Source organism: Oryza sativa, chromosome 7, assembly GCF_034140825.1.
Source record: "Oryza sativa Japonica Group chromosome 7, ASM3414082v1".
Taxonomy (NCBI): Eukaryota; Viridiplantae; Streptophyta; class Magnoliopsida; order Poales; family Poaceae; genus Oryza; species Oryza sativa.
In genome coordinates, this window is record NC_089041.1 from 22,412,895 (window position 1) to 22,433,234 (window position 20,340).

A 20,340-nucleotide genomic window follows, 5' to 3' on the forward strand; every position below is an offset into this window, starting at 1 on the left:
GTGGCGCCTATGGAAAGGAGCACCATGCAGCGGCCGGAAGGGGAGAGGAGCAGCGTCTCCTATATGCTGCCTCGCCGGCCTCCAGTGAAGAGGAGGAGATGAGGTAGAAAGGAAGAGGTGGAGGAAGTGAGACCCACTGACTTGTGGGGCCCATAATTTTTTTATTTTTTTGGTTTGACTGATATGTGGATCCCATATGTTTTGTTTAATTGTTTTAGATTTCAATTTTGCTCTGCCATGTAAGCGTCACGTCAATGCCATGTAGGACGAAGACCTAATCAAAGGTGCCACGTCACGTAAAATCAGGAATAATACTACCAAGTGATCTCGTTTGTACTTGTTTTGTAAGTTAGAGGATGTGTTTGTATCCGGTTTTCTAGATCGAGGATGGAAATCGGACAGGACGATAAATAAAGGACCTATGGTGAACTTATTCCTATCCTACCCACCCAACCCAACCAAGGCGAAAAAAGATCTTACGCGTTGAGCCGATAAGGCCGTAACCCGGTGTGGGGGCGTGGGCGTGTGGCGGCCAAGCCACGACCCCGCGCAACATGTGGCTATCGCGGCCGGGTCGCTGCGCATCAACCAATCACCGGCCGCGAGCGTCACCCCGGAAAATATAACCCCCGGGGCCTCATCTGCAAGCCTGTGGACACCCTGCGCTGCAGCCGAACGACCGAGCTACCGAGCTAATCCAGCCATGGCCTCCACCGCGCTCTCCACCGCCTCCAACCCTACTCAGGTCTGCTCTTCTCCTCTAATTTCTTCTCGCTGCTGCGGCTTCTCTCGATCTCTGACTGTTTATGTGCATTCCTGAAGGTCTGCGTGCTAGCTAGCTCTTGTGTGTATACACCGTCATGATCTGTATGCTTTCGATGCAACCTTATGTCTGGCTGTCATTGGCTTGTTTTTTTGGAAGATATATGGGTGGGAGAGAATACACTACAGTACTACACAAAGAGCTGCTAATGTGCTAGTAACTTATTACAGTACTAATTAATCAGGATGGAAACTAAGCAAATTTGCATGATCATGGTGTTTTATGTTGTCCAATCCTGAGTAGTACTAGTAGCCTATTATCTTGTTTGATCTTTGGATTTACCACTATATGCATGGAGAACTCAATGGATAAGAGTGAAATGCGTTAACCAACAAAGGGTGATGAAGACTTGGGCTGTACCTGGAACCCCTTATCTGCCAATCTCTCTCCTTTTGTCTAGTTAGCCGGTTCTGATATGATTGTTATCTGTTTGTTCTCGCGATATATGCCAGGATAGATTGCAGCGTGCGGAATAGATTCAGACAACGAAACAGAGACCACATGTAGACACATGGACTGAAAAATTCACAATTCAGTTATACAATTTATGTTCTGTAAACTGTAGTTAAGGTGTTGTTTCCATTTGATCTGTGTCGCATAAAATTGCTTTGACTCCAGTAAAGTTTACAAAAGATCGTGCTTCAGCGAAGCATTACAACCAACCTTAGAATCCAAGTATTTTGAGACAAAAACCAGTTGAACATCTAAGTATAAACAGTTAAACACCAATTGTTCAATGTTCAGTCTTAAAAAATGACAGTAGCCTAGGCACACAAACTGTACAACCTGATCAACAAAGTTTGATCACCTGGAATGCCTTCCGATCGCTCCAGTATTCAGTGCTAGCTACTGCAACTGTAAATTTGTCACACACACACACACACACACAGAGATGAACTGAAACTAAGAAAGTCTGAAACACGTTGTTGCATGCGCAGCTGTGCAGGTCTCGCGCCTCGCTGGGCAAGCCCGTCAAGGGCCTGGGCTTCGGCCGGGAGCGCGTGCCGAGGACGGCGACGACCATCACATGCCAGGCCGCGAGCAGCATCCCGGCCGACCGCGTCCCGGACATGGGCAAGCGCCAGCTGATGAACCTCCTCCTGCTCGGCGCCATCTCGCTCCCCACCGTCGGCATGCTCGTCCCCTACGGCGCCTTCTTCATCCCCGCCGGGTCAGTCGCCGTGGCACTGCAACCAATCCTTGCAAAACTTGCAAGTTCGCCGAGCTAATATTTTTTGCCGGGGATCGGTGTGTTCTTTCTTCCTCAGGTCCGGGAACGCCGGCGGCGGGCAGGTCGCCAAGGACAAGCTCGGCAACGACGTGCTCGCCGAGGAGTGGCTCAAGACACACGGCCCCAACGACCGCACCCTCACCCAGGGGCTCAAGGTGAGTGACTACTACTGAGTGAGAGAGCTCATGATCAATGGCGAGATGACCACGGTGATGCCCGGTGACTGACTGTGTGTGTGTGCAGGGTGACCCGACGTACCTCGTCGTGGAGGCCGACAAGACGCTGGCCACGTACGGGATCAACGCCGTGTGCACGCACCTTGGGTGCGTCGTGCCGTGGAACGCCGCCGAGAACAAGTTCATCTGCCCCTGCCACGGCTCGCAGTACAACAACCAGGGCAGGGTCGTCCGTGGACCTGCTCCCCTGGTAACATTCTCAACTCTGATCTCTTGCTGAACGAAAAGATCCTCAAATTTCAAGATTCAATCTGAACTGAACCCTCAAATTGCAAGAACTTAGATCTTTGCTGATGAAAAGATCCTCCAACTGCTTACTGAACTAATGTTTACTCTGAATTGTTGCTTACTTAACTGAACTGAGCTGAGCTGCATTGTTGTGTCTGACACAGTCGCTGGCATTGGTGCACGCCGACGTCGACGACGGCAAGGTTCTCTTCGTGCCGTGGGTGGAGACCGACTTCAGGACCGGCGACAACCCGTGGTGGGCGTAAGCTATAACAACATGATCCATATCATCATCAGCAGCAAAGTTCACTTGTGTGATCAGCTTGTAGCTATAAGTCCGCTGTATCTGAGAAACGCTGCTGTAAATCCATCTTCACTTTGTTTTTCCAAATTATATGTACACACACTGTCACACTGTATGAAAGAGCATAAAACCCTTTTCACTGCATAAGTAACCCTTTTTGAGGGTTATGAATCTGTGAGATGGATACTCTTTTATAGCAGATCATACCTTAGATGTCTTCCTGAATATGGGCATTTCTGCATCTGCACTACACTCTGAAACTGAAAGACTGAAGAATTCAGGGCATAAGATAGCATATATAGAGAATTGTTTCAGAGCAATTGCATGAGTTTGATTTGTTTTGACCTTGAGAAACATAAGTTGGCCTGGTTCTCTTTCTATGGAAAAATGATTTCTGAAACCTATTTATATGGGAAAAAAAGGTACATAGGCCACTGCTGGCTTGTGGATTTCTGAAGGATGGACGTAGCTTTTCTCTTCAGAAATGGAACTTTCCTTTTGTTCTAAGTCATAACCGAACATTCCTTTCTCTATTCATTTCATTCTGAAGAAAAGTTAAACTTTACATGCCATTCAAAGTCCACAGACAATGCTTCGAAAAGATGGGCAGTTGAGAATCTAACATCAGCAAACAGCCATCAAATAATCAAAACCAACAGATCAGAATTGACAAACAGAATGGACAAATTACCAATGCAAACGAATCAAAATTGATCTCTGGATCAAAGCCAGTGGCCTCTCTCTCCAGTGCAGCACTCATCTGGAAAATGGATATAATCACAGGAATTGTTTACATTTTAATCCATCAAGCATCCAGCAGCACACAAAATTTTGACTTCCTCAGGTAGGAACCACATAGAACATATGAATCCCATATTACATTAACTTGCTACTACTTAATCACACCAGATGTACTTACTCTTATATAATATATTATTATAAATATAATAACTATAGCAAATCTATTTTCACTTGACGAAAATTGCAATATCAATCCCATCCTCCACCTCCCTCATCTATACAGCAACCCACATAAGCCATCCAAAGAAGAAGAATAAAAATAAGAATTCACCACACGGCAATGGCAATGCAAAAATCCTTAGTAGAATAAGGCATATGCAATCACGAGGATGGAAGAGCTCAGGACCAGCTCCTCCAGGGAAACAGCTCATCCGCGCCGTGCTCTGCCTCCCTCCCTCCTCTCCACTTGCGGGGCCTACGAGGCGTGGGCCCCACCTTCCATCGGCGGCTTCCCCTCCGACGAGTAGACCACCGCGCCGGGCGGCGGCGCGTGCCCGTACATCATCGGCGGGAACGGCTGCATGGGGTGCGGGACGCCGTAGACGCCGCCGACGCCGGCGGCGGCGGAGACACTGCCCCCGGTGGAGTAGAGATCTCCCCGCGCCTCGCTTCCTCCGCCACCGACAATGTGGTAGACTGGACCCGGCATGTATCCGCCCTGCGAAGACGGATCGAGGTAGTGGACCGGGCGCACGGGGACGTAGTACACCTGCTGCGTCATGTACGGCGGCGGCGGGGCCGGCCATGGCGCGCTCTCGGTGACGTACGGGGCAGGCGGCGTCCCCCGCGAGAGAACCGGCGCGTCGTCCTCGACGTGGGCCATCTCCGTGTCGACCTTGGGGCGGGCTCCTCCGGGACCAGGGCTGGGTTCGTCGGAGGTGGTGTCGAGGCCGAAGAGGTAGTCGGGGACCTCGGAGATGATCGACGAGGCCTCGGATCGGCCGCGCTCGATGGGGGCAGGCGCGGGGGCGTTGAGCGCGTCGACGAACCACTGGTCGGAGGAGGAGTCGCCGCCGGCGCCGGAGAGGACGGAGCCGAAGGCGGCCGCGGAGGCGTGGTCGGCGGGCGAGGAGGCGAAGAGGAAGAGGCGGAGGCGTGGCGGCTTGATGGAGGCGGCGGCGAGGCCCTGGAACCGGTCGATCTCCTCGATGAGGTTGTCCACGTCGTCGTCGGAGGTGATGGAGATGAGCGCGTCGAGGTCGTCCTGGGGGAGCTGGTACCTGAGCGCCGGGGATGGCCCGCCCGCCGGGAAGAGCGCGGGGGCGACCTTGGCCAGCGCCGCGACGAGGGCGTCGAACGTCGCCGCCCGCGGGACGGACACGATGCGGGTCTCCCCGCCGACGTAGCGGAGCTGGTGGTCGCCCGGGCGCGGCAGGATGCGTCCCCCGAAGCTGCACATGAGCCGCACGTGCGCGCCTCCTCCTCCTCCTCCTCCTCCGCCGCCGCCACCATGCCCGTTCCCATGCGGCGCCGGGGGCAGTGGCGGCGTGTGCTGGCTCCCGCCGCTGCCACCGCCGCCGGCGCGAGGGGTGGAGGAGGCCGACGACGACATGGCGGAGATGCGGAGGCGGGTGGAGGAGGGGATTTGGCAGTCGTAGGCGGAGGAGGAGGAGGAGGAGGGGGCTAGTTGCCAAGAGGAGGCATCGGGATTTGGGAATCGCAAGCAAATGCGAGCGAGAGAGAGAGAGAGAGAGAGAGAGAGAGAGAGAGAGAGGAGGGTGAAGAGGTTGGGGGGTCGGGTGGCCAGGTGAGGGGGATTTTCTATTTGGTTCGGGTGGGACCCATTTCCCATTCTGGTGCCTCAGCTACAGCCCACAGGATCCGATAGCCCCCCTCTGTATTTTACTACACCCTGTCAATGTGGAGACATGTAGTATAAAATATAGAAAAAAAAATTAATTACACAGATTACGTGTAAATTATAAGATAAATCTTTTAAGCCTAATTACGCCATGATTTAATAATATGGTGGTACAGTACACATTTGCTAATGATGAATTAATTAGGCTTAATAAATTCATCTCGCGGTTTATAGGTGGATTCTGTAATTTGTTTTGTTATTAGACTACGTTTAATACTTTAAATGTGTGTCCTGACACACCAAAACTTTACACCCCTAAATCTAAACACAGTCCTAATAGTCTTATAATACTACTTTTGAAATTTGAATTTTGAAAATCTCGTTCACATTGTGAAAATTTTTTGATACAGGCTGCAGGCATAGGAAAGGAAATTTGAGGCGCAGAGAAAACAAAACGGTGAAGAATATAGTATATTTTTTTATTCTGCTGAAAATGCGGGTATGGGTTGTGGATGATCCGGAACCCGATAAGGGGGCAAAATAATTGATCCCAAGGACATTCGATCTTTATATCTTACAGTTCCCTCGGGAAACGACAGTCCTATTGTATTTGCTGCCTGCTTTTGACGTGGACGCAACAGCAATTTGCTCCCAAACGTTTTGTGTTTTTCTTTTCTTTTTCTTTTTCTTTTATGCGTTCGAAAATTCCAAGAGCAAAAAAAAACGAATTTGGTTCTGTAGGTTTGGGAAAAAAAAATAAAAAGAGAGAGACAAATGCCAGACGAGATGCACGCACAAAAGGTTTGATCTGTCGTAAATGCGAGGTCGCGTGCGGGGCGAGAATCGGAGGAAAAAAGGCTAGCTGGGTGTGTGAGCACGACAAGCCATGATATGCAAGTACTGCACCAAACGTTGGATTATTATGTGTTCACGTACGTCGATCTGGTCCTTTTGCCCTTTGCGCTTTTATGCGCGGTTCGCTTGCTTTGCTCGGGATTATTTTTTTTATTTTCAACTAATGTATTATTTGCAAGTGATTAAGGGCTCCTTTGGATTGGATTATTTTCATATGAATTTTAAAGGATTCAAATTGTTTGAGAATAATTCCTAACTACTCCATCCGTCCCAAATATAAGGGATTTTGAGTTTTTGTTTGAATTTTTTACCACTTGTCTTATTCAAAAAAAGTTTAAAATTATTTTTTTACTTACTTTATTATCCAAAGTACTTTAAGCACAACTTTTCGTTTTTTATATTTGCACAAATTTTTTTGAATAAGACGAATGATCAAAGAGTGTAAGAAAAACTCAAAAGTATATTGTTTGGAATATATATGATTAATTCCTTGACACTGTTTCCATATGCCTCAATTTCATACTCCTAATTATAATTTTCCTCGGAGAAGTACAATGCAATTATTTTTTTCCTCTTTATCTCTTCTCGCACTAGAATACATCTAGATTCCTTTGTTATTTTCATGTAAACTATCCAAACACATTATATTTCAAATTCACATGTTCCACATTTCTGTGGGATTTGATCATACATAACATCTTAATCCTATGTTTATACTCCTATATTTTTCTAAATTCATGTGTATGAGGGAACCTTAAATTTCTGATCATAGTGTGCACATGGAGATTTATATATTTACTTCAAGTCTTCAACCTTGCATGCTCATCTGTTTACCGCCTTCATTAGCTTCGGTGAGCTCACTATATTATATTATAGAGATGTAGGTGGAGAGGGGATTAGCTCAAAGGGATAGATGGGATAGCGGCAGCCCTACCTTGATAGTATGTTTATGTGGGTAGTGCATGGATAACGGTCACAAAGGATGAATAATAGCATATGGGAGGAGAGTCAGTCAACGATAGTAGTAGCTTAAGGGCAAAAGTAGTGTTGCTGAATTTGACGAAGAAAGGAATCAAGTGACGATGATTGAAGACAAGATGGGTGTTAAAAAAGCCAATATTAACATCGGTGTGGTAAGGAGGTCGGGTGGTGGTGAGATGATGGGAGACGGTGACATGTGTGTGGTGTGTTGAGGATAGGCGGCTTGAAAACGGACCAGAGATTTTTTTTTAGGTTACATTTCAACAAAACAAGCATCAAAATCGTCATGTGTAGAAAGTAATTATTATTAGTGATAAAATGCATTCAATAAGGAACCAAATGCGGAAAACATACATAATTTTGGTGCTCGTATGCTTTTGTCTAGCTTACATATCGTGTAGCTTACTACGAATCTAGCTCAAAAGTGTTTCTTATCTTCTTAACCTCTTTTTATATGATATCATCGAGTTGGCAGTGTTCTTTGTGTCCACTCAAGAATGTAGTCATCCATGGCAATTTGCTCCAAATTAGGAAAAGGTACCTACGTCCCATCACTGCTTGAAGATTAGGTTGTGTGATAACATTTTGTAGTGAATTTTATAATATCTATCCATTCCTCTTGCTGTTGCAAATTAATGATAAAATTGCAGCAGATGCTCTTCTTATGTCATCTACATATTCCGCAGTGATCTCTCCACCACATAATAGGCACATTTATAGAATGAAATTTAGCTAGCTGTAGCCAATTGGTTAAGGACAATATTAAAAACCTTATTTATGAGTCTATATGACCATTGCCGTTTTTGACTAATTTAATTAGAGAACGTGGTGCTACCTAGACCAAATTAAAATATAACAGCTGAATCCAGCAGGTAATTATATAATAAAACGGCTGCATAAAAGAAAAAGAAATGTAAAGAGAGAACAATCATTCTTCCTGTTGGCAATTGTACTCTCCGGGTGCTTGAAATTATTTGGTTGCTGACCTGGATGCTGTGTCCCATCCGGGTCGTGGTGGGCCCAGGAAAGTAAAATACCAGCCATGCTGACTTGGCACCAGCTGGTTTGCTAATCCTATGGGCAATTGGGCAGCACGTAGGGCCCACAGTCCAAACCCATGAGCAGTAAAGCAGCAAAAGTTAATGGGCTCAGCGGGCCGGCCTATCACACGTTAACGGGCCCACCCAAATGATTCACGTGTTCACGAATATACTCCGTTTGACTTCTTTTTTCGTCAAAATTTCAAAACTTAGATTATCAATAAATTTTAAAATTTTTGTTTAAAAATGTAAATATATTAGGATTTTATCGAAAGTATTTTCATAATCTCGTAAAATTTGTAGATTTTATAAAATTACTCTAATAAAAAAGGGACAGTTTCATTTTTGCCTCCAATTTGATCTCTAATATTAATTTTGCCCCTACTTTTTTAGGGTTTTTATTTTTGCCTCCACTTTTTTTTTGAACCGATAGATACTTTTGCCCTGTTTTGGATGAAGGAGTTAACAGTGTTAAATAGGACATTTATGCCCTCTCCAATATCTATTCATTAATTGTGTTTTTGCCCCCATTATGCAATGGCTTTGGAAATTTATTTTTGTGAATATGTTTAAAATTAAATGACATATTTTGACATTACAATTTGGACAAAATTTGAATTTGATGGAATTTTGACAAAATTTCGGCAGCATTTTGACAGGGGTAAAAATGAGAGGAGAGAGAGTCTGTATGGTTAACTCTTTCATAGGAGTAAAAGGTAAATCACTAATTCGAAAAATCTTTATTTCCTGCCATAAACCCGGTTCCACTAACTTCCATCCAAATCAGGGGTAAACGCCTCTTTCGGTTAAAAAAAGTGGGAGCGAAAACGAAAACCCTAAAAAGTAGGGACAAAAACAAAATTGTCCCTAAAAAAACTATGTTCAAAGTTAACCCAGAGACCAAAAAATCAATAAATTTTGGACAACTCAGTTTTAGTCTGAAAGCATTCCTCTTATGTTTCACTGAGTTCTCTAGAGCATGAATTTTACAAATTACAATTCTGCATCCATAGTTGGCTCAACACTAAAAGTTAGTTTAAGGGCCTGTTTGGTAGAGCTCCAACTCCTAAATTTAGCTCTAGGAGTTGGGTCTGAAGTGGAGTTGTGGAGCTGCCTAAACCCAGCTCCACCTTTCTAGTTCATTTTGTGAGAGAGCTCCACTCAGCTCCGCTTCTGTTTTAGGTGGAGCTGAAATTGTTTGGCTGAACTCCAGCTCCAGAAGAGGTGGAGCTGGAGCTGTGCCAAACAGGCCCTAAGAATTTTAAAAATCAGAAATTTTGAAAAAACAAAAACAGTCAGATCGGGGAAAATGGGCTACAATGCCAAGCAGGGCCGAAGCTGTGTTATTCTTGCAACAGCTGCAACAACTAGTAAAAAAAAAAGTTTACCTTTGGTCCCTCATTTTAAGAGCAAGTTTGAAAATCATCCCAACCACAATAGACATAACATGTCCCCAATCTTATAAGACCAAGTTAAATAGAGCAGTCCCCGGGCAGTATAGCTTCCGATTTCGTCCCACATGGCACCTTTTCCGATTAGTGATGCTGAGTCAGCATTGCAATTGCTTGACGTGGGGCTATGCTGAGTCATATTCTCTCATCCCCTCTTCTCCATCTCGCCCTGCGCTGCATGCTATGAAGCAACGGCGGAGGCCGCACCTCTTCTCCTCCCTACCGCCACCTCGGCCGCCGCAAACAGCACACGGTGCACAACTACCTCGTCGTTTGTCCTGGCCACCGCCACTAGTTGGAGCAGCTCTTGTTGCGGCCACTGGCGGTGAACACACTCTCGACCTTCGTCATGCATGGCAAAGGCAGGAGATGCATGGATATGTACTCGATCGTTCTCCGCGCTCGCGGACTTGGAGGCTATGACCACTTCCTCTACCACTACTGGAGAAGTGCTCATCTCTCTCGGTTCGCAATCCCCTTTACTCCCGGAAGGAAGAATCCGGGACTAAAGATGGCGGTCTTTAGTCCCGGTTCAAATACCCGGGAGTAAATCTCCATCTTTAGTCCCGGTTGATGACACCAACCGGGTCTAAAGATATTGTCTTTAGACCCGGTTGGTGTCATCAACCGGGACTAAAGAATTTTCTTTTATTTTTTTTAATTTGGTTGTGCTGCCTCGTGTGTGTGTGTATATATATATGTATGTATTTAAACATATACATATACATATATATATATATATATATATATATATATATATATATATATATATATATATATATATATATATATATATATATATATATATATATATATATATATATATATATATATATATATACATACATACATACATACATACATACATACATACATACATACATACATACATACATACATACATATATATATACATACATACATACATACATACATACATACATACATACATACATACATACATACATACATACATACATACATACATACATACATACATACATACATACATACATACATACATACATACATACATACATACATACATACATACATACATACATACATATATATATATATATATATATATATATATATATATATATATATATATATATATATATATATATATATATATATATACATACATACATACATATATATATACATACATACATACATATATATATATATATATATATATATATATATATACATACATACATACATACATATATACATATACATACATATATATATATATACATATATATAGTAAATTTGTTTGGTGCTCCATGGTGCCTGGGCACCATTGTTGAAATTGAGTATATACCCAATTCAAATGAGTATGAAACTTTTTCAATTACTTAGGTATTAACATTAACTACTTTACTAACTAGTTTAAAGCAAGTTTGAACTGAATTTGAACTTGTTTTTGTTAGATTTTGATTCTAGGTATATAGCATCCATACATATAATTAGTTAGGTATGTAATCATGGATTGTGAAATAAAGTTAGATTTGAGTTGTTTTGTTGATAAGTATAGGTATGAATCAAATTATTATAACTAGGTATATACTCACAATTTGAAAATTTTGAAAAATTTAAGTGATTTTGTGCATTAGATACCATGGTGCCCGGGCACCATGGTGCCCCATATGAGTGTCCCATATATATATATATATATATATATATATATATATATATATATATATATATATATATATATATATATATATATATATATATATATATATATATATATATATATATATATATATATATATATATATATATATATATGCATAATATAGAAATGTATATATTACACACATGCATATATGTGTGCACTATATAATGATATACATATAGTGCACACATATATGCATGTGTGTGTATGTATGTATGTATGTATGTATGTATGTATATACAAATATGTGTGCACTTAAGTAATTAGAGGCCATATGCATATAGGTATGTATATATATATATCTATATATATATATATATATATATATATATATATATATATATATATATATATATATATATATATATATATATATATATATATATATATAAACAAAATATGAGTTTGCAAGTAAGTAAATATACACATATATTACCAAACCAAGTACACAAAAGTAAATGCATGTGTGCATATATGAATATATATATATATATATATTACAATTCGTTCGGACGTTGTAATCTGTGTTTCTGCTACTGCGACTTGGTGGCATCGGAAGAAGAAGGACCGGCTTTATGAATAGTCGATCTATCGTAATAGAATTCTCCTGTGGGATGGAGAATATGTTTGTTGATGAATCCCATTATCTGTTCTTGAACAGCCCTTATGAAATCATCGTGGGTGGTGTTATCTATCAGGTAAATCATCTGTTATTTGGAAAAAAACGGGATTATATATATGAAACCAGTAAGCAATAATTGACGGAAGAATAAATTTACGTACTTCAAGGTCCTGGCCAGTCCTGATTTGGTGTGCTAAGCAGTGCATGTAATGGCATACGATGTAATGGCATACGTAGTAGCTGCATAAGTTAGTCCCCTTTTCCTGCTTTGCACACTGAAAGAGAAACAACGAGAGATTTAGTATGCAAAGCAAAACAAAGAGTAGGATGAAGTTAACCTTTTGAAGACCTCAAATTTGTATATTACCACTAAAAAAATTTGCTTAAAATTTTGACAGCACCTCCCTCCCTCAAAGCTTAATTTTGAAGCAATGGCTCGGGCTGGAGGAGGAAGAAGGGGTATATAAAGCTGTGCAACTTTAGTCCCGGTTGGTAACACCAATCGGACATAAAGATCTCAAATCAACCAACCGGGACTAAAGATCCCAAGCCCCCCGACAGAGGTCTGACATGCCCTGTCAGAAGGCGAACCGGGACTAAAAATCTTTAGTCCCGGTTGGTGTAGATCCCTTCGTCCCGTTGAAGTAATAAACCGGGACTAATAAGCCACTTTAGTCTCGGTTCGTTTTGGAACCGGGACTATTGTGGAAATCGGCCGACCCTCCAAAGATCTCTTCTCCAGTAGTGTACACAGTCAGGCCGTCGGTGGTTTGGTCAGGCCAGCGAAGTCACGATGCGGTGGCCGGACGCTATGACTCACACAGGATGGAAGGGGTAAATCTTGGAGGGTGCTGTCCTCCGGCCGGTACCGTGTTCGTGGGCTGAAGATACGCTTCGGCTCGTCTCCCTCACGCCAGGCATCCTCGTTGGCTCGCTCCTAGTACGTCGATGCATGCATAGGTGCATGACAAACGTACGTGTTCTGCGGCGTCCTTGATGCCGAATTGCCGACACTGGGGCGGAGAGGGAGGAGGTGGTGAGGCTGGCTTGACACGACGGGGTGTCACATGTGCGGGAGGGTGGATCATGCAGCAGGGCTCGAGGGTTTCGGAATGCCCAGTGACGCTGCACGACATTCGTGAGGTTTGACGGCCTCCGCGTGCTGCCGCTGGAGCTGAACCGGCTCAACAGGTCATTGATGTTTTGACTGAGGGGGTGCGTAGATCAGGAGAGTAAAGTTTTAGCGTGTCACATCGGATATTATATATGGTGTTGCATGGGGTGTTCAGGCACTAATAAAAAAAACTAATTACAGAATCCGTCGGTGAACTGCAAGACGAATTTATTAAGCCTAATTAATCCGTTATTAGTAAATATTTACTATAGCACCATATTATCAAATCATGAAGCAATTAGCACAAATAGTTAGATTGCTAGGAAAGTTTGTACCAGCAGATGCAATGTGTAGGTGAAACTAAAAGAAATGAAATAAGCTTTACCATTGCCCCAGGCTATGTGATCCGATGTCTTTAGATAAAAATCCATGAAAGATGGACATAGTCAAGGCACCAGACTAGTAACCATTACTGTTCAGTGACAACAAACACATACTAACGGCTAACTAGCTGGCGCTGCTGCCGGGCTAATGCTGAACGCACACGATGCATCAAAAGCATCGCATCCTCCTCATCTCCATCCTCGGCAACGGGCGGTAGCGGTGGTGGTGGCAGAGACGGGAGTGAACTCATCTCAACTCTCGTCATATGAGTAAAATCAGTCCTCTTAACCCACCACGTGAGTACAATGATGATACCAACAAAACAGAATACAACCACGATGATAATTGCCGTGAGGTTGGCATTGCTTAGTCATCGGGTATCAGATCTGGATGGAGGAGGCGTCGTAGGTGGAGGAGGCGGCGTAGGAGACGGTGGCGGTGACGGTGGCGGTGGAGGAGATGCTACAGACAAATATTTAATATCAGTCCAGAGAGAATATATATTCCTTGGCGTATCTATTAAATAAACTACACAATCAAATTAAACAAAAAGATGTTGAATATTTGAACTACGTTTACCTTCGAGACAGTGATCCAGGGTAGATACGTTCTTGGTGCCGCGGCACTCCACATATAAGGTCAGAATCACAGGAGGAGTTATACCGTTTGAAAATATGACGGAGGACTCTGCCACCGGACAGAAACATCCAAAGTCAACCACGGCTGCGATGGCACGGCAGCAAGGTCGGTCTGGGACATTCTCCATGCATGCCCCGACGACCTCTGCCGCTAGCTGTGGTGCATCGCAAACCTCCTCCCCGAGGAAGCGACGAGCGGCAGCTGGTCGGCTTGCGTACCCTCTCGCCGGTGTCAGCGCTGGTGCGACGCCTGTACCACCGGAAATATAATTATTGGTTAGACAATATAATTAAGGAAAGAAACTGCAAATTTCGTTTCTGCTCCTACTTTGATATCTAATGTTGATTTTACTTCCTACTTTATAGTGTTTTCGTTTTTGCTCACACTTATTTTTTAACCGAACGATAGTTGTACCTCTGCATTGAATAGTGAAGATAACGGTGTTGAGTAATTGATAAAAGGACATTTATACCTTCTCCTATTTATCTTCATTAATTGTGTTTTTCCCCTATGTTATATATATTGCTTTGGAACTTTATTTATGTGAATGTATTTAAAATTGAATGACGCAAGTTGACTGATATAATTGTTATATTAGTGCACATATGTGATTATTGGGCTGCATATGTGTTTATATATAAAAAAAATCAAAAAAATGTGAGAGCAAAAGAAAAACCTAAAATGTAAAGGCAAAACTAATATAAGGCATTAAAGTAGGGGCAAGAATGAAGTTGCCCCTTGAATAAACGCAACACGTAGATGTAGGTGGATCAGGGTCCTTACGTCCTGAGAGCTCGTGGCGAGGTGTCGCTGGCAGCGACGGCGACAGACTCCTCGTGACAGTGGACCTTGTGAGTATCTCGGGACCTGAAAATTAGGGCTTGTTTAGTAGTAGAGAAAAAGTTTTGGGTTTGGTTGTCCCATCGGATAAACGAACACGTATTTGAAGTATTAAACGTAGTATAATAACAAAACTAATTATAGATTTCGTTAGGAAACTGCGAGACGAATTTATTAAGCCTAATTAATCCGTCATTAGCAATGTTTATGGTAGCACCACATTATCAAATCATGACACAATTAGGCTTAAAAGATTCGTCTCGCAGTTTCCTGACGGAATATGTAATTTGTTTCGTTATTACACTACGTTTAATACTCTATTCATGTGACAGCGTGGAAATTTTGTAAAATCAAAGTGTTTTTTTATTGTTATTCTGTGATGAACAATAGGCATTGGAGATTATTGGTTTTGATATTTGGAATTTATTTTCGAAGTGGTTTTGGAGATGATTGGAATTTGCAGGTGAATAGGGAGAGTATTGGAGGTGATGGATCGGGAGTCGGTTTGGGGATAAGACGATGCCCGTGACAATCAGATATCATGCGGGATACTTAGGCTAGAGTTCAATGCACTTGGTTGGTGAAGATTCCATATGGCATACGAGTCGAATTTGGAAGGAGTCCAAATTTGGTATGATTGGTTATGTAAAGTTTGTTTCTTGTACGAGAAGGTTTTCTATGGGGATTAGGACTTCTAGTTTGAGTTTGGTTCGTGGCTTTAGGCTGCCTACCTCATGTATAAATAGAGAGGGAGCGTGAGGCTTCCTGGTATCGCTTTTGGGAGCAATTGAGTTGATAGTTTAGTTAGGGTTCCGAGTTTAGTCGAGATTTTTATAAGGAATACTGTTGTTGCACTTTGTAAATATAGAGAGAAGCAATAAAGTTGTTATCTACTTTGAGAGTTCTTCGATTTGTGTTTTCTCGGGTTCTGCAGTCTAACCGACGACACACTGGCGGCAACTTCAAGCGTAGCTGCTAATCTCGGCGGTTCGACCGGTACTACAACCTCGGTCAGACTGACGATATCCGAGCGGTTAGACCGGCACATCTACTTTGGTTAGACCGCGATTCGTTGAATTTGAGGGTAACTTTTAATTCCGCAAAATGTTTGGGTTTTTGGGTATACCAACCATTCACCCCCCTCTGGTTGGCTTAGTTCTTTTGTTTCGATCCTACAAGTGGTATCAGAGCCTCATTTTCTTCTTTAGATTTTAAATGATCTAGAGTTGTTTTGCCATGGCTAATAAATTCACAACTAAGCCCCATGTTTTCGATGGAAAGGATTTTCCGTATTGGTGTAGTAAGATGCAATCTTACATTATGGCTAGGTATCTTGATATTTGGAGAAAAGTTTCTAATCCTTATGTAATTCCTGAACAAATTAATATTGCTGCTTTAAAAACTGAATTTGAACAAAATTGCAAAGCTCGCAATATTCTTTTGAGTGGGATTTCTCGTTTGGATTATGATCGTATTTCTCATCTTCAAACCGCCAATGAAATTTGGATTGCTTTGAGTAATTTTCATCAAGGAACTACTAATATTATAGAACGTCATCGGGATCTTTTCAAAAAAGAGTACATAATATTTGAGATGAAACCTGGAGAAGCTTTGGATGACTATCTTTCTAGGTTTAACAAATTTTTGAGCGATCTTAGATCTGTTGATTCTTCTTATGATGTTAATTACACACAATCTAAGGTTTCTCGTCACTTTTTGAATGGTCTTGACATGTCTATTTGGGAGATGAAAGTTACACCATTTTAGGAGTCTGTTGATATGTCTACTTTGACTTTTGATTTGCTTTATACAAAACTTAAACACATGAGATGAATATTCTTTCTCGTAAAGTTGATTCTAAGTCTAGTGCTTTGGTTTCTTCCTCGACTTCTTTGGATGTTGGTGTTTCTTCATCGAAGTCTTCTATTCTTGCTTTAATTAATGCCATATCCGATGATCAACTCGAACAGTTCGAGGAGGAGGATTTGGTTTTGGTTACTAACAAGTTTTCTCAAGCTAGGTACAGAAAAAAGGTGGACCAAATCGGTTCTTTGGATGTGGTTCTCCTGATCACCTTCGTTCGCATTGTCCAAAGCTTGGGAGAGGCAAGAAGGAAGACAACGGTGGAGAGAAGACCAATAATGACAACAAGCCAAAGAGTGCATTCAAAGGGAAGAAGATCAAGGAGACTCTCAAGAAGGCTTTTGATCAAGTCTACGCCGCTTTTGAGCCACTAAGCGATGTAGATGGTGAAAGTGGAAATGAAGTTAAGGGAAAGAACATCTCCGGTGTTTGCTTCATGGCACGTGGTGAATCGGATTTAGAGTGTGAAGACAATGAGGTACGTTCTTTTGAGGAAGATATTCTTATTTTAAGTGCAAAAAATAAGAAGTGTGAGAAGATGTATAGAAAACATGAGTTTATTATTGAATCTCTTAATTCTGAAATTGCTAGATTAAAATCTCTTATTCCCAATGATGATGATTGCAAAAGTTGTGAGGTTTTAATGAATGAAATTTCTAAAATTAGAGATGTCAATGCTGCACATGATTTGAAAAATAGATATTCTCTAGCTCTTGGATTTGCTTTGCACACACGCACTTTGGATGAGTTGTTTTTGACTAAAAAGTTGTTGCAAAAATATCAAATTGCTTTTCGTACTAGTTTGATGTTTAACATAATTTGTGCCAAAAAGTTAAAACAACCACACGATGTTTTGGATTGCTCAACATAAAGATGCATTAGGTCGTGTTGAGTACATGGAAGATATTGTGAAAACCAATGAAGTGTTTTCTTGCCCCAAATGTCGTAAAAGCAAGGGGTGTCATGGTAGATTGTGAAAATTGTGTTAATTTAGAAAAAGAGGTTTCTTATCTGAAAAGTTCTTTGCAAAGATTTTCTAATGGTAAGAAACAACTTAACATGATTTTAGATCAATCTAAAGTGACTAGCTACAATAGGGGTGTTGGTTTTGATGTTCATGATTATTTCACCAAAAATCAACCCAATGTTTTGAGTGTAACTGAACGTGGTGATATTTTGACAAAACCAAATGTTGAGAAAACAGTTTTTAAGTATGCCGGAATTTTGCCTTATCTTTTTGCAACACTAAAAAAACAAAAACAAATCTTACAAAACCATCTTCTAAAGAAAACTATACTTGTTTGTTTTTTTGGGAAAGATGGATATCTTGTTGGTTTTTTGTTTCGGATTAGCTCGTAAACAGAAAAAGGAGAGAGAAATTGCTTTTGCGAAATCGAAGTGGCAAAAATTTGGTTTTTCCTCGTGGAAACCGGTCAGACCGCAGTGGGTTTCGGTTTCGGGTTGTTTGTTTGGATATCCGTGATTGTTTCATATTTATGGCTTCTAGATGAATACTATACGTATGTAATACTGTTGTTTGCTACTAATGAGTCAAGTTGGAGATAGCTTGGTCTCGGAATATGATTTCTTTGTTTGATTCATGTGTAGGTGACTTGATGCCTCGGGAGAGTATTGCTGGTGATGGATCGGGAGTCGGCTTGGAGATAAGACGATGTCCGTGATGGTCAGATATCATGCGGGATACTTAGGCTAGAGTTGCACGTGGTTGGTGAAGATTCCATATGGCATACGATGGAGGTATTGTGTACGTATAGGGTGCGGAGTCGAATTTGGAAGGAGTCCAAATTTGGTATGATTGGTTATGTAAAGTTTGTTTCTTGTACGGGAAGGTTTCCTATGGGGATTAGGACTTCTAGTTTGAGTTTGGTTCGTGGTTTTAGGCTGCCTACCTCATGTATAAATAGAGAGGGAGCGTGAGGCTTCCCGGTATCGCTTTTGAGAGCAATTGAGTTGATAGTTTAGTTAGGGTTTCGAGTTTAGTCGAGATTTTTTGTAAGGAGTGCTGTTGTTGCACTTTGTAAACACAGAGAAAAGCAATAAAGTTGTCATATACTTTGAGAGTTCTTCGATTTGTGTTTTCTCGAGTTCGACGGTCTAACCGATGACACACCGACGGCAACTTCAGGCGCATCTGCTAATCTCGGCGGTTCGACCGGTACTACAACCTCGGTCAGACCGACGATATCCAAGAGGTCAGACCGGTACATCTACTTCGCTCGGACCGCGATTCGTCGAATTTGAGGATAATTTTTAATTCCGTAAAAAGTTTGGGTTTTTGGATATACCAACCATTCACCCTCTTTGATTGGCTTAGATCTTGTGTTTCGATCCTATAAATTTTTCTTTTGTGAACTAAATAAGGCCTTAATACCAGAACAAATGAGCAAGTTATAAGGTCCGGCAGTACTAGTTCTAGCAGTTGGTTGGCTCAATCCGAGAGCAAAAACCTCCGTATTCACACAAGTACTCCAGAAAATCCAGATTCATCATTCGGGAGAAAGTGAGGCTGTGCATGTTACTTAATTAGTACCTCCGGAGACAGCGGCAAGGCGATCCCTGGCGATACCGTCCGCACCGCTGAGCTGTGGAGGCGGCTTCCCGGTGGACGGCGCCTCTCCTGCAAAATAAACATCAACATGTTAGAAGCACACGGCCACACGCCATTATCAATCTCCACGAATTGATAAACAGAATCAACGTTCATGACCCATACGTGCAGCAGGGAGCATGCGGCGGCCTGAGAGCTGCCCGACGCTGATGGCGGTGTCTGCTGCAGCACGACCTGCAACTGCAACTCACGGGTTATCGTCGGCGTCAAACAGCTAGTAGATAGACACCAAAACATCCGACCGAACGGAACGGTAGAGAGACATCACATAAGCAAATACATCAAGCGGCAGACGAAAACACACAGAGAAATAGAAGGGAGGGGAGAGGGATCGAGGCAGTGCAGGGTGCATGTACGAACCTGCAAAGGAAGAGGGGCGCGCAGGATAGGGAGACGTGGGGGGAGGGCTCGCGGGACGCCTTCGCCATGGCTCCCGGCTGGGTCCCGACCGCGGCCGCGGCGCCGGGGAAGGCGACGGCGAGCACGCCGAGGAGGACGGCGGCGAGGAGCGAGCGCTCCATGGATCTCTCTCGCCTCTCTCTCTCTTCCCCTCTCAGCTTTTTCCACACGCAGGGAGCGAGCGAGAGAGAGAGAGAGAGTCTTATATAGACGGAGGCAAAAGCGTCGACGAGAAGCTACGCGCTTTACCACGCCGGCAGCATGGAGCGATCTGGAGCGCAGGATCGGCCAGCTGGATCGGTGGACGGTGGCGATGGGCGTGCCGCCTGGCGCGGCAGCTCTGCGGCGGCACGTGAGTGGGGCCCGGGGTAGCGTTGCGGACATCACCGAAGGCAATTTCATTTCGCGT

The 20,340-nt window shown here is 42.8% G+C and overlaps 3 protein-coding genes across 5 annotated transcripts; 1 reads left to right on the top strand and 2 right to left on the bottom strand.

Annotated features, from left to right (window-relative positions):
• The first annotated feature begins 620 nt into the window (after positions 1 to 620).
• Positions 621 to 3,178, top strand: LOC4343570 (cytochrome b6-f complex iron-sulfur subunit, chloroplastic-like). The gene is made up of 5 exons (NM_001422203.1): positions 621 to 745; positions 1,762 to 1,994; positions 2,092 to 2,209; positions 2,298 to 2,480; positions 2,683 to 3,178. The coding sequence occupies exons 1-5, from the start codon at positions 704 to 706 to the stop codon at positions 2,782 to 2,784; spliced, it is 678 nt and encodes a 225-aa protein (NP_001409132.1). The 5' UTR covers positions 621 to 703; the 3' UTR covers positions 2,785 to 3,178.
• A 418-nt stretch (positions 3,179 to 3,596) lies between these two features.
• LOC4343571 (uncharacterized) lies at positions 3,597 to 5,352 on the bottom strand. The gene has a single exon (NM_001422202.1). It carries the CDS (start codon positions 5,173 to 5,175, stop codon positions 4,039 to 4,041), a length of 1,137 nt encoding a protein of 378 aa, NP_001409131.1. The 5' UTR covers positions 5,176 to 5,352; the 3' UTR covers positions 3,597 to 4,038.
• An 8,176-nt stretch (positions 5,353 to 13,528) lies between these two features.
• On the bottom strand, positions 13,529 to 20,110 carry LOC9266795 (uncharacterized). Of its 3 annotated transcripts, none has more exons than XM_026026866.2 (6): positions 19,893 to 20,110; positions 19,638 to 19,706; positions 19,455 to 19,541; positions 14,984 to 15,067; positions 14,141 to 14,449; positions 13,529 to 14,023 (listed from the first exon to the last, which is right to left on the bottom strand). In XM_026026866.2, exons 1-5 carry the CDS (start codon positions 20,051 to 20,053, stop codon positions 14,275 to 14,277), a joined length of 576 nt encoding a protein of 191 aa, XP_025882651.1. In that variant the 5' UTR covers positions 20,054 to 20,110; the 3' UTR covers positions 13,529 to 14,023; positions 14,141 to 14,274. The 3 variants fall into 3 exon arrangements, with proteins under 3 accessions (XP_025882651.1, XP_015646028.1, XP_066168646.1); XM_015790542.3 differs by having other exon boundaries at positions 19,638 to 19,712; XM_066312549.1 differs by lacking the exon at positions 14,984 to 15,067 and having other exon boundaries at positions 19,638 to 19,712.
• Positions 20,111 to 20,340: the final 230 nt, after the last annotated feature.